The sequence below is a fragment of the Abramis brama genome (genome assembly GCF_963993115.1).
Source record: "Abramis brama genome assembly, chromosome: 2".
NCBI lineage: Eukaryota > Metazoa > Chordata > Actinopteri > Cypriniformes > Leuciscidae > Abramis > Abramis brama.
The window spans coordinates 35,751,582-35,765,170 of NC_139964.1; the positions used below are offsets into that span (position 1 = coordinate 35,751,582).

The 13,589-nt window shown below is 37.9% G+C and overlaps 1 protein-coding gene across 1 annotated transcript; it reads left to right on the forward strand.

Annotated features, from left to right (window-relative positions):
- The first annotated feature begins 168 nt into the window (after positions 1-168).
- On the forward strand, positions 169-9,349 carry vps37c (VPS37C subunit of ESCRT-I). The gene is made up of 5 exons (XM_084104260.1): positions 169-911; positions 1,323-1,431; positions 2,891-3,062; positions 6,015-6,097; positions 6,928-9,349. Exons 2-5 carry the CDS (start codon positions 1,339-1,341, stop codon positions 7,552-7,554), a joined length of 975 nt encoding a protein of 324 aa, XP_083960386.1. The 5' UTR covers positions 169-911; positions 1,323-1,338; the 3' UTR covers positions 7,555-9,349.
- The last annotated feature ends 4,240 nt before the right edge of the window (positions 9,350-13,589 follow it).

Sequence of the window (13,589 nt, forward strand, 5' to 3'; positions counted from 1 at the left end):
CTATGTAAATATGCGAAACAATTATTTTCTTGCTGCAATATTAAACTTTTATGTGTATATATATATATAGGCTATATATATATAAATAAATAAAAACAGTTGTCTGTGTGTTGAAATAGTAGGACCAACCCTACTGCCATGTCACATCACATTATGGAACATTCCCGTCACATCGGGGTTTCCCTTTCAGTCAGCTAGGACCACACCATGTAATGTTAAAGATAGGGGAGCATAATGGTATTTCCACGGGAACATGCGAATGCCTTTCAATAGTATACATTATAAAACCTTTATATAGTTATTTAAGCCATACTCTAAAACTGTATGCGATATTCCAGACAAGAAAGGTAAATTGTGTTTTAAGGTATTTTAAACGTATCTCACTTCCCTAGACAAAATCGACAATGGTTTCATCCAAAGATGGCCGCGATATCTGTCAATGAGAAGTGAAACTTTCCCTTAAGAATAGGAATATACACCGTGAATTAACCTTTATTTGCACTGTTTTGCTCGAAATGACATCGATGCTGTTTTACCGGAGACATATTCTTATGTCTTTCTGAGTTGTTATTTCGTCCGACGCCGTTTTGTATTCAATAACAACCCGCCTTGCCCAACAGCTCTCTTCTTAGTGAGCTAGCCGTCCAGCTAAACGCGGGGAGATTCCATTCTCCTGAAATAATTTCGCGAACATAATTCTACTCTGCTGCGCTAAATAACGCGTGACACCTCGTACCGATACTGCCTCGGGCGTGTTTCTCGCAGATAGCGGGTTTTAACGCTGAAGACGCTCGCGAGGTAGTTGTCAGTCTCAACGCTTCCGTCTACATCTTGACGTCACTCGCTTCCAATTAAGTTTGATGTTTTTCCATGAGCACCCTGCGGAGAGGACTTTGATTTGCTTGTACCTTGTAAGTATTGAGATATTCTTTAAGATATAACAAGCAGTTAGAGTTAATCTTGGTTTCAATTGCATAATTCTTCGCTATACTTTAAGTAGTCCACTGTTAATGCACTGTCTGAATGACAGATGACTGCCATTGGTGGTCCACATTACCTATCAGTCGTGGTTTCATATCCAAATTACACTTACCAAGTATTCACTGCTAGCATAGCTCAGCTTAAAAGGATCGTTTACCCAAAAATGAAAATTCTGCCAACATTTATGCTACTCGTTGTTCCAAACCTGTATGACTCTTCTGTGGAACACAATATGAGATGTCAATGCTATTATATTATGATCATATATTATGAATATGATGAGCTGGAATGTAATAAGTAAATTATTAGTACAACTTAGTAAACTTATTGTTGATTTTCAGCTGTCCTAGCAAATCAATGGAGAAGCTTCAAGACCTCAGCCAGTCCGAGTTGCAGAATTTGCTGGACAACTCGGAGCGGGTGGAGTCTATGGCACTGGAGTCTGATGAGGTAAGATGATGATGTTACAAGAATAGTTCACCCAAAAATGAAAGTTCTGTCATTTTTTTACTCACCTTCATGTTGTTCCAAACCCATATCATTTAACTTCCTCTGTGGAACACAAAAGGAGATGTTAGTAAGGGTGTTCATGCTAGTCCTTAAGACTCGTGCACCATATTCCAAGTTTTTTTGTTGTTGGAACAAGTAGTCCAACAGACCAAAGTCTTATCTACTAAAATTCTTCCTGGTCTGCCATACCGCTCAAATCTAAAGTTTGCAGATTAATGTTTGTTTTTCTAAAATGTTGATCGATTAAAAGGCCTTGCATCTTTAACCTCAAACCTACTGTTACACATTAGTATGCATAATATTTGACTATACTTGAACATAAAAGATATGTCAGAGCATTGGCGGAGCAGAATATTTTTTTTGTGAACGATTGGTTTCTACTTCCATTATGAATGTGAGGTAAATGTTGTCTTTTCTCATCAGTATTTCACCTGTAATTTGCCTTCTAAAATGATATGATCAAAAAAAATGTATTAAGATTAAGTACAGAGACTTTGAACAGTCTCAAATAAAACACTACATTGGCACAGTTTTTGGCCCTTAGCTATAAAAGTAAATGATCAGTGCTGCATTTCCCCAAAGCATTGAAAGCCTAAGTAGATCGTAGAGATCACTGGAGCCAGTGGTTTCTACGTTGCGCTTACATCATAAAAATAATATTTTTCAAAGTTGTAAATAAAGATTACTGGAGTATTTTTTACAAGAACATATTATTTAATTTATTAAATAGATAATTTTATACCCAAGTTGGGCATGCCATAATCTTTAAACATGGCAGAGAGGAGAACGTTTGCTACTGTGACCGCTATTCTTTATTCGTTTTAACCGTACACCGCCTTGTCGTTAAAGTAGTGCATATTTACATTTATGAATAATCATCTGAAGAATACTGTATGTTTTATACACAGCAAAAATAGCCTGTATTTGACCGAAATTCTAAAATTGTCAGCAAGTTGACTATCTAGATAGCATGGCAAATGTTTATATGGCTGCCAACGAATGGGACACCAAACATAATTTCGGTTTTAATAAGGTTTCCCCAATAAATAGGCAAGAATAGACCTTGGGTCCTCCATGATTCCTGTTCTTTCCGACAACAAAGCACTTGAACACGACAAGCTTGTAATCACAGCTTCAAAAGTGTGAAGTAGGAAATTTCAAATGGCATGTGAAGGCAGCGTAAAAAAATCACATTGAATTGTTTCATATCCGCTCATCTCGGTTATCTCATCATTACTTAATAAAGAAATTACCACTTGTCTCCTTCACACCAACAGCCATCGTTAAGTAAACGTCCCAGTCTTGACAGTCCTGCTGAAGATATATTGTCCTTGTGGACTTCATGATGCCTGCAACATTGTAGTTTTTGTCATGTGTCACTATCTTTCTTCTCTTTCAGATTCAGAACATTCAGCTGGAGAGGGAAATGGCTCTGGCTGCCAACCGCAGTCTGGCCGAGCAAAACCTGGACATGAAGCCCCGTCTCGAAAAAGAGAGAGGGCGACTGGTGGAGAAATACACTGAACTGGAGGAAGTGAGGGAGAAATACAAACAGCACTGTGTCCTGAGAGGTAAGAGAAAAGAGGGATTGATTTGGGTTGCTAAAGTAAAGGTTTCAAAGAGACTGTAGGAAGCAATGCGGGGTAAATTGATGTAAAATGAAGGGGGTGAGAAATTGATTGTTTTTAGAGCAGGTTTTCTGAAACCAAGAAGGAGAAGCGAGTAGTTTTGCACTGAGCCAAAATTACTCATGTTGGTAATGTTGTGGATTTGTATTTTCCTACTTAAAACAGGAACCATTTGGGATTATCGTGGAAAATAAATAAATTGAATATATTATCAACTGCATAGCCTTTTTTTTAAAATAAAGATACAATTACCAAATCAACCAACATTTTCAGATTTCTTTTTTATATAGTAACATTAATTGTATTCGCAAGACTTGAGTTTTTGTCATGTTTTCAGAAATTACTTAATTTTCAATCTTTTTTCTTTCCTTCTGTTTTTGTTATACAAGTTTCTGTTCAGCTGTAACTAAAAAGTGTATATCTTAAAGTCTTAATGTTCTGTCATTGGCAAGTTTTTAAATGAAAATTAAAACATCAAACGAAATTTAGTTTAATCGTTCTGAACAAAAACACTTATGTGAAATACCTGTAACAACGTTATTTTATCATTCTATTTAATATTTTAATTTAGCAGTCAACTAATCATGAGTTTAAATACTACGGCCTATGCAAATGAGTCGTTGACGCATCCAACGTGAGTGAAATGCCCGTGCTCAGCTGTTAAGTTATCATAGGTAAGTCGCAAGCATTAGCGTTTGGATCTCAGGAGTTTTTCCGAGGATATGTCGCCAACCGTTAAAGTATTAAGAAAATTAATGGCAGGTAATATCGTTGTGTGTTTTTTGAAACCAGCGAAAATTGCAGGTTAGTGTAGAACTGCTACTATTCAGAAAAAAACTTAGGCCTGTATCTTTTTAAATAATTAAACATCATGTTGTCAAAGTTAGTATTATGGCACTTGCATGTGTCATTATATTATTGACATTTTCCCCAAATCAAGCTCAATTTGAGTTACGAGGTTTTTCAACAATGAATATCTGAGATATGTGTTTTGTCAGTGATTAAAGGGTTAGTTCACCCAAAAATGAAAATCCTGTCAGTAATTACTCACCCTCATGTTGTTCCAACCCCGTAAGACTTTCATTCATCTTCGGAACACAAATTAAGATATTTTTTATTAAATCTGAGAGCTGGCTCACTCCTTCATAGGCTTCTATGGAATCGAAACTTGCCGGGCCAGGAAGTAAGTAAAGATAATGTTTAAAATAGTCCAAGTGGCTACAGTGACTCAACCATAAGTTTATGAAGCGACGAGAATACTTTTTGTGTGTAAAAAACAAACTTTATTCAACTATTCATTTTCTTCTGTGTGGGCCTCTGAGTGAGTTCACGTAGTGTAACAGTGCAGCGCTTCTGTGTTGTACGTCAGCACGTAGGCTCACTATTGGCCGACGCTGGTCATGTGTGTGATGCGTGTGAGGTACAACCCAGAAGCGCTGCTAAACATTGTCTTTACTCACTTTCTGGGCCGGCAAGTTTCGATCCCATAGAAGCCTATGGAGGAGTGAGCCAGCTCTCAGATTTAATCAAAAATATCTTAATTTGTGTTCCGAAGATGAACGAAAGTCTTACGGGGTTGGAACAACATGAGGGTGAGTAATTACTGACAGAATTTTCATTTTTGGGTGAAATATACCTTTAACGGCCGCATCCGAAGCAGTAAGTTCAGCCAACTTAAGTTTTGTAAGTTTTACAAAGTAAGTTTTAACCAACTTACAGGTTACAAAGTTTATTGTAACAATGTGAGCGCTTATTTCATACATTTGGCCAAAATCGTGTGTGAAAATATGATGTGTTATGCACAGGCTCTATTGTTTATGATTGGAGGACAAACATCAGACAGACACTCTTATCAGCTCCTAAAATACATAAAACATTAGCCTTTACAAACATCGTGTTTTTTGAATATGGAAAACGCAGTATTCAAAGAACCCGTTTTTTATTTACCCTTGCCCTTCAAACAAGCAGAGACGGTCCAAAATGTGTGCAGCACTTCATTCACTATTGAGCCGGGTGGAGCTGCGAGGTTTAGTCACAAGCTCTTAGTAGAAAGCTCTATTCAAGTTCTGGTATAAAGTATAGGCAAAAAAAAAAAGAAAGTAAGATGATGTTATTAACTGGCATTTTTTCCTAATCAAACCATTTTCGGAACTGTAATGTTACAGAAGGAACATTTGAACAGAAACGTTAAAATACTGATTCTGCTCTGAGTGAACCGATTGATTTTTTTTTTTTTTTTTCAAGCCCTGATGGAAACTAATTTGAATATTCTAAAAGGGAAAGCTTAGGCATTGTGAAAAATAGAATGAGTTCATCTGAATGAACTTTTTGAAAGATTCCATTGTTAGCACTGCTTATTAGCTCAGTGATTAAGGGAAATTAAAATGACAGTGTTCTTTCGACTTTTGTTCATACTACAGTTAAAGTGCACTGGCGGTTTTCACTGTAGTTTTGGGAACCCTGGAACCCTGATCTTTTGAACAGACACAGGAATTCTTACTGGGTTTCTAAAAAGAGCTTTTTGTTCAGCCAGAAAATCTGGTATATCTTGTGCATACATACGGCTGTCATTTAGTGCTGTTCTACGAGCTTGTTTTGTTCAGGCACTCATTCTCCTCCCCCTTTTTTGCATCTGTGACATTACATCACACAGTTGCTATGTGTGGGGCTGGCCTCTTTCTTCTCTGTAGTCTCATTCTTCTTTCTTTCTCTCAGTTCATTCAATACTACTTTTTCCTTTGTTTAAAATTATTGCACATTTCTAGCCAACTGATTTGTATGCATAAGCGTTCTCATTTTTCAGTTTCTTACTCTGTTACAAGCCTATTTATGTATCTATTTATGTATCAGTTCTCTCTCACTTCTGTTTCTCTCTCTCTCTTTCCCACTTTGCAGACAGTATCATGGGGCAGGTGTCTCCGGAGGGGCTGTTGTCTCGTCTGCAGACAGAGGGCGCCAACACAGAGGCAGAATCAGAGGTGGGTCACCATCTTTTGTCATTTTGATGTTTGCGGTTTCACTGCTGGTGAAACTGTCAAGGTTAAAAATTTGTGGATAAATTATATTTAAATAGGTTAAGTCTGGAAACCTTGATGCACTCATATAGTGTATTTTCCATTCAAAAGTTTGGAAACACCAGAGTTTTTTTTTTTTTTTTTTTTTTTTCTGTTCACCAGTGTAGCATTTAATTTAATCAAGATATAACCAAAATAGTAATATTGTAAATTATTATAACTAAAATGAATTAGAATAGAATATATTATAACAAAAAAGAATGTGTTGATATTAAGATATTTTAAAATTAAATTAAATTTTATGTCATTCATGGTAAAGCCATCAATTCTGCTCCCAGTTGCATAAACATTGCCAATATGTTAAGACTGTGTCTTAAGTACTAGTATGACCAGCTAGTGGTTAGTCAAGATGCAATCAGTCTTACTTTTTAAGTTTCAAATTAGACCAGTCTACGTTTTTACGTAACTGAAACCGCTAACTTAGCAGTTTATGCAACCGGAAGAAAATCTTGTTATGCAATCCTTAACATGATTCTTTGAACGGAGATCTTAAATAATACAGTATATATTTTTAATTTAAATAGCATTTCATAATTCATCTAAGGTGAATAAAAGTTGCAATTTCTTTCAAAAATATAGTCTTAGTGTTTCCAAACTTTTGTATGTAATGTATATTTGTATTTGAAGTTTTACGAACTACCGACTTCCTGAGCATTACATAATGTTATAAAATGTAGATATTGTGTTACCAACCCCACGGTTTGAGGATTTGAAAACCACTCAATCTCTTTCAGGTTCTAGCAGATGAGTTTCTGGAAGGCTCGATATCACTGGACTCCTTCCTCGAACGCTTCCTTTCCCTCCGCTCTCTCGCTCACACGAGACGAGTGCGCATTGAAAAGCTGCAAGAAATTCTCTGCCAAAAAAGCAAAGGGATAGGAGATGCTACAATGACGTCACAACCATGTGCCAATCAGGATGCTGGATCATCATCGCCGTGGCAACCACAGCAGCCTCAGCAGCAGCAGAGCTCCAAAATCAATGCACCCTCCAATGCCTCCAGTTCTGCCCTCCCCTACTCCCCCTACCCCGTTGCTCCCCCCTCAGCCTCCACAGCGGGAACCACTAACCCTAGCACAGCGTTTCAGCCCTACCCCAGCCAGGGTGCTCCCTTCCAGCCATCGACAGGCTACTCTGCTCCCAGGCCTGCATTTGGTCCTCCCGCTTGCCCATACCCCACCCAAACCCCATTTCCTGCCCCACCGTTTGGGCAGTTTGGTCCCACGCCCGCCGCTTACCCCACTCCATACCAGTATGGAGGGTACAGCTACCCCACAGGCCCCATTGGGCCATCAACCCAATCACCCACAGCTAGACCGCTTTATAGGCCAGGTTTTGGGGTACCACAGCCATACTCCTGAGCCACTCTGTGTGTGTGTGTGTGTGTCTGTCTTTCTCTTTTTCTCATCATTCTCCCTCTCGTCTCTTTCCCTCCTTTCTCCTCCTGCTCTGCCTTTTCTCTACCCTCAGATTTGTGGTTCGAGTACCCATGTCACATCCTCTTCCTGTCTGAGGCTTATAAAGACACTTGAGATTGAGCGTGTGCTTGTTTCCCCCAGGAAACTTCAGTCAGAGACTCTTAAACGGCTCAGTTTCTGTCCATTTTGAAGCATGTTTTCAAATCGGTTTGCAAAAATCTCTGAAATATTGATTATGTTCAATGACGAGATGCTTGTTTTTGTCTTCTGACGACATTGTGTTACAGCTCAGCCTTATTTGGCTGTTCTTTCCAAGCATTTTGTCAACATTCCACTGAGAAAAACACGCCACACTACATGGAAGCGTTACTTTAGCCGTAGTCTTATTCTCTTGTCTATATCAATACTTGTTGACAGCGTCAATCCAGAAAGCACAGCACCATTTTACATTCTATCACAGAGGAAAACTCCTTAATAAAGCCGAGCTTATTCTTTATCATGAATAAATTGACAACTTCCACGTGTACTGATTTGAAATCCACATCAATGGGTGCATTGCGCCCTGTTACGAGTGCTTAGTGTACTAATGCACCAATTAATCACTCCCAACCCTCTCGATACCTCTTTTGCTCCCTCTTTTTTCTTTTACACCTTTACACTCCATTTATTTGAAATACCGCTCGACACTGATCGGAAGGAATAGTCTCTAGTGAGGACAGTGTACTCAACAAATTACACTAATATTAAAGGGAAAGCGGAGAACAAGGGATATTAATATACACATATCTATCTGCTATAGCACAGGATTTGGTGGGGCAGGTGAAGCATATCATAGCACAGAGCATATGCAAAGAAAATAGGCGCTACATAACATGCTTACGGTAGTAAATATAGCATTCAGCACCTACCGTTATGGTAAAGAAAACCTTTTGTGGTAAAACTATGCAGACGGATGCGAGACTGCATATATTACACTTTAAATTTAGACACATTTGAGGCATTCGATGGCCTTGCACAGCCAGCCACCCTGTCTGTTTCAGAGAGGCATATTGCCATCAGAATCACAACGTGGTTCGGACTGGATTCGAATCAAGAGCGTTTCCTCTAATTTTGTGGTTTGATTTGAGCCCATCTTCAGATTCTTCCTCATAAACACCCCACTAGCCTCCAAATACAAAAGTGTAGGCCTACCCAACAAAACGGCCCGTGCGTGTCATTATGAGGTGTTATTTAGTTCTGTAAAAGCCCCACCTAACAGGTCCTTGTTGGTCAACTGGAGGACCATGTGAATCACACTAACACTCCACACTTACAGCCCCGGACTCTTTGACAACAGATGCTGGGAGCGGGGCCTTCGAACTGTCCACTTTAGAATAGGTGTGCGGGGTCACTCTTTATTTTTGTACTTTAAAGCAATTCAAAACCAGAGGCATCCTCAATCAAGCCTCGGGTGGCTTTATCTAATTCATGAACTCAGTAATTAAGACTCAGGTTTGTAGCAAAACCCCCCATGTTTAGGTTCCCTCCCCAGTACCTAGAGCGAGGGAGAGGGGTGATACGACACGAGGATGAGAGGGGGGAAAAATGGGATGAAAATTTTATTAGCACATTGATTTGCAGCATTAGATGAAAGAGATTCTATTGCATTGGTTGTAATGACTGTAGCCTGTTAAAAGTGTATTTTTATTTTTATTGTCCTTTTTTCGGGTGTGAATATTAAACTCTGAAGTTGATCTGATTTCTGCGTTGATTGGAATTTCTGACTTTTCGTTGTTATTATAGTTGTAAAAGTACAAAAGTTTGGGGAAAAGAAATGAGGATGAATTAAAATGATTAAAAGTTCCACATTTTGAAGGTAAAGACATTTATAATGTTACAAAAGATTTAGGCTATATGTAAGATAAATGCTAATTTTTGAAATTTCTATTTTTTTCTACAAAAATATTAAGCAGCACAACCGTTTTCAACATTGATAATAACAAGAAATGTATCTTGAGCACATATTCATCATATTAGAATGATTTCTGAAGCATCATGTGACACTGAGGACTGGAGTTATGATGCTGAAAATTCAGCTTTGCATCACAGGAATAAAGTAGGCCTACATTTTAAAATAAATTAGAAAACAGAAAAATGTCAGAATATTAGAGTTTTGATTGTATTTTTGATCAAATAAATGCAGCCTTGATGAACATAAGAGACTACCTTAAACCTTACCGACCCCAAACTTATGAACAGATTTTGAGGATCACACAAAGCCCAGGTCCGTAGCCAGCCTATTGAAAGGGGGGGTTCTTTTTTTCAAAAAGTGGACCTTTTTGCAGTTTTTCTCCTCCTTTTGTATTCAATTATGAGGTTCAAATACTTAATTTTGGTGACCTTTTATGCACTAATTTGTGCTGGATTAGCTTGTCTGCTTGTATCTTAACGAGCACGCTTTTTGAATCACCTAAAATATTTACTGCATTGTTGTCAAATTGCTTCCTCATGTAACACCTTTGTCAGTCCATACACAGTTCATAAGTTTAAAGACCACACTAACAACAGAATAGATTTAATGAACTTTACTGAAATATTAATAATAATTCTTCTCATCATCATTTCTTGACTCTCTGTCAATGCCTCTTTGCTTGTTACTGTATTTGTCTTGACACTTATGGATTTAGTACACTGGTCAGTTCCAATCATATTGCACAGCCAATATCACTGAATATCCCACTATGTTTTATTATTATAATTACGCTACGTTTATATGGCTAGTATATTGTAGACTATTGAGTGGATAAAATATAGAAATCCTTATAATAAAAAAAAAAAAAAAAAAATATATATATATATATATATATATATATATATATATATATATATAAATATATATATATATATATATATATAACCCCAGGGGCGGAGCCAGACGATGTAAACATTCGGGGCTCAGAGATTTTTTTTCCATTTACGTCAGCAAAATGCACTACTTTTCAGGCTGTTTTAGATAATAGAATGCCTAAAAATCTATACACTATCTGGGAAAATGATGATAGTTACTCAGTAAAAAAAAAAAAAATCACCCAGTAGAGCCTACAACAACCTATTTTGTATTTAATTGTTCTCCAGCTGTAGTGAATCCAAAACACCAAAAATGTTAAGGATGACTCATTTTCACCCATGGCAACTAAAAAGAGGCAACCATTATCTGACTACTTTTAAGTTAGCCTACATAGGTAAAATTGGAATTTAACAGGGTTGCCAACTTTTCAGTTTAGCTCGGAGTGAGACTTCTCCGACGGGGGGGGGGGGCGGGGGGGGGGGGGGGGGTGTTGGGGGGGGGTAACTGGGGGGGGGGGGTAACTGGGGGGGGGGGGCAGGCAGGGGCCACTTGTGCTTTTAGGGGGCACACCTTTAACATTCATCTTAACCTATTTTCAGTATTATTTCAAGTCATTTTTCACCAATGAAATCTCTAGAAAAAGCTAATAAATAATATTAGCTAAGCTAATAAAACAATTTCAATTCAAATTAATGTTTCATTATGTTTAACTGTAGTGTGATATAATGATCAAAAATAACAAATTTTTAGCATCTAAGCACATCTAGGCACTTTTTTACACCTGGGGTGGGCGATATGGCAATAATATCACAATTTTTTATTTTTTTTCAGAAAAAATCACGATTTTATCATGATTCTTTTTCAAGTTGGTTTTACTATTTTGCATGTCACTGAGCATTACAGCCAAACTAATGTCCCTATTTTAAAAACAAAGCCTTATAACAAAATATAGGTAACAAAATATCAAATAAAAAAGAATGGCAGACATTTAGGTCAAAGTGGCGAAGATAAAATCTTTGTCACTATTTTCTTTGTTATTAAAAATTAAGAACAGAGATACATATTACACATACACAACTTAATATACAAATTAAATAAACAGTGCTTTATTTTTTCAGCTATAGGTGTATTTAACAGTAGAATTGAAGAAGTAATTATATGGACAAATATGAAAATAAAACACAACAGACTTAAAGTTCTCAGTCAAGAGCAGTGAATGATTTCCTCTGTGTGTTTTGTTGTTTTATTAACATTAATGGCATAGTTCTCCCCCCAAAAAGTCATAATTTACTCTCTTAAGTTGTTTTAAACCTGAATAAGTTTCTTTCTTCTGTTGAAGAATGTCAGTAACCAAACAGTTGATGTACCCCTGTGACTTCCATAGTATATTTTTTTCCTACTTTGTATGTCAATGGGGACCAGCAACTTTTTGGTTTTGGGTGAACTATCTCTTTAAGAACAAGCGGCAGCATGTTTATTATTAGGGCTACTGTCTCTTTAAGAACTGCACGCGACGCGTCTAATATACACGCATGACAAGCAGATTTTAATTAATTTTCTCTGTTTGCTTTCACTTTAGACATAAACAAAGTTGGTTATGTAAACATTGTCTGTATTTGACAGTATTAGCGCAATATAAGAATCAAAAGATTACTTGTAGTCCAGTAACAGGCTTTTAGTGCATGTGCGCGTCGAGTGTACGCGCTCAGTAAAGCGCATATTTGAACAGCGCATCAGCAGCGAATGACATGTCGTGAGCTTAGAATTATAAGGTTCTATCTCCGTTTAGGGTAGTTCTGCGATATTGAGCATCAAAGTATGCAACTCGGTTTATGTTTTGTGAGATGGAACCTTTTTATTTTATTAATAACTAGGGCCTACTAACAAAATATTTTTTTTACAAAAATAACACCACACAGGCATTAATAAACACCTAATGGATCAGATTATGTCAAAAACTCAATTTCGACCAAAACTGGAGATAGAACCTTATAATTCTAAGCTCACGATGTTTAACCGGCAAGGCTTTAAAGCACATGCAAATAATGAACTTTTGTGAACTGTAGTGTCCCGTTCCTCTGCGTTAACATTTGATGTGAATATACGTCGTGCTGCAGTGTAGCCTATAGATGAAGGCGCCGCAACTGATAAAATGCGCAGTTGTAAGACTTTCCCTCTCTGCCGTGCGTGCGCGCGCTATCGGTTGGTTTGGACGACAGTCTCTGTCTCGCATGCGTGCTCGCTCTAGGTTCTGGGAGATTTTTAACTAATTTGCGCCATAACTAGTGGTCCATCCAGTAGTTAAGAGCCTGAATTGTTTATAGTAATTCTGAAATTTAGTGCACATGAGTGAAAAAAAAAAATACAGCACAGAAGAATGTCTATTTTTGCGTGAGATTTCTTTGTTGAGCGTGAGAGCGTGAGATTGAGGCTGAATGCGTGACTGTCACGCGAGATGCGTGAGAGTTGGCAACCCTGATTTAATGTAAACATCATTACATCATATCATTACATTGTCCGCGGTTCGTCTGACGCTGCTTCTGAATCTCTCTCCGGCCGGTGAGGTTTACTGTTAGTGTTCCGTATAAAAAACTTTGATATGTCCATATTAACTTCAGCCGGTTGGCCAATAAGCTCGCTACGACGCCGGTGAAACATACAACAGCCCGCCAGCCCCTGATGACAACGACGTTCGTTAGTTTTTATGGCAGTTGGCAAACAAGCTGAGTGATGCGCGATGCATTACCGTCCGCCACCACGCACGGTAATGGAGCTTGTGTTTCATTTTTTACCGCTCCAGTCAGAAAGACTGAGAGGAAATGAAACAAAGTTGAAGTTATTTAAAAAAACCTAAAAGATTCGGGGCTTTTGACAAACATTCGGGGCTTAAGCCCAATTAGCGAGAATTACCCCGCCCTCATTCAGAGGCGATGCTTCTTCACCGTTGCTTTGAAAAGTGCATTGCGAGAACTCTCTCTGAACTGCACGCGCGGCACACACACACACGTCCAGCTACAATAATCATATTAATTTGAAATAGCAACCCAGAATATTTGTCACAAGCATTGATTAAAACAATGATGAAAATAATCACATGAAAAAACAAACAAAAAAAAACGACTTAAATTCTGGACCTTTGGCGTTCGAACCA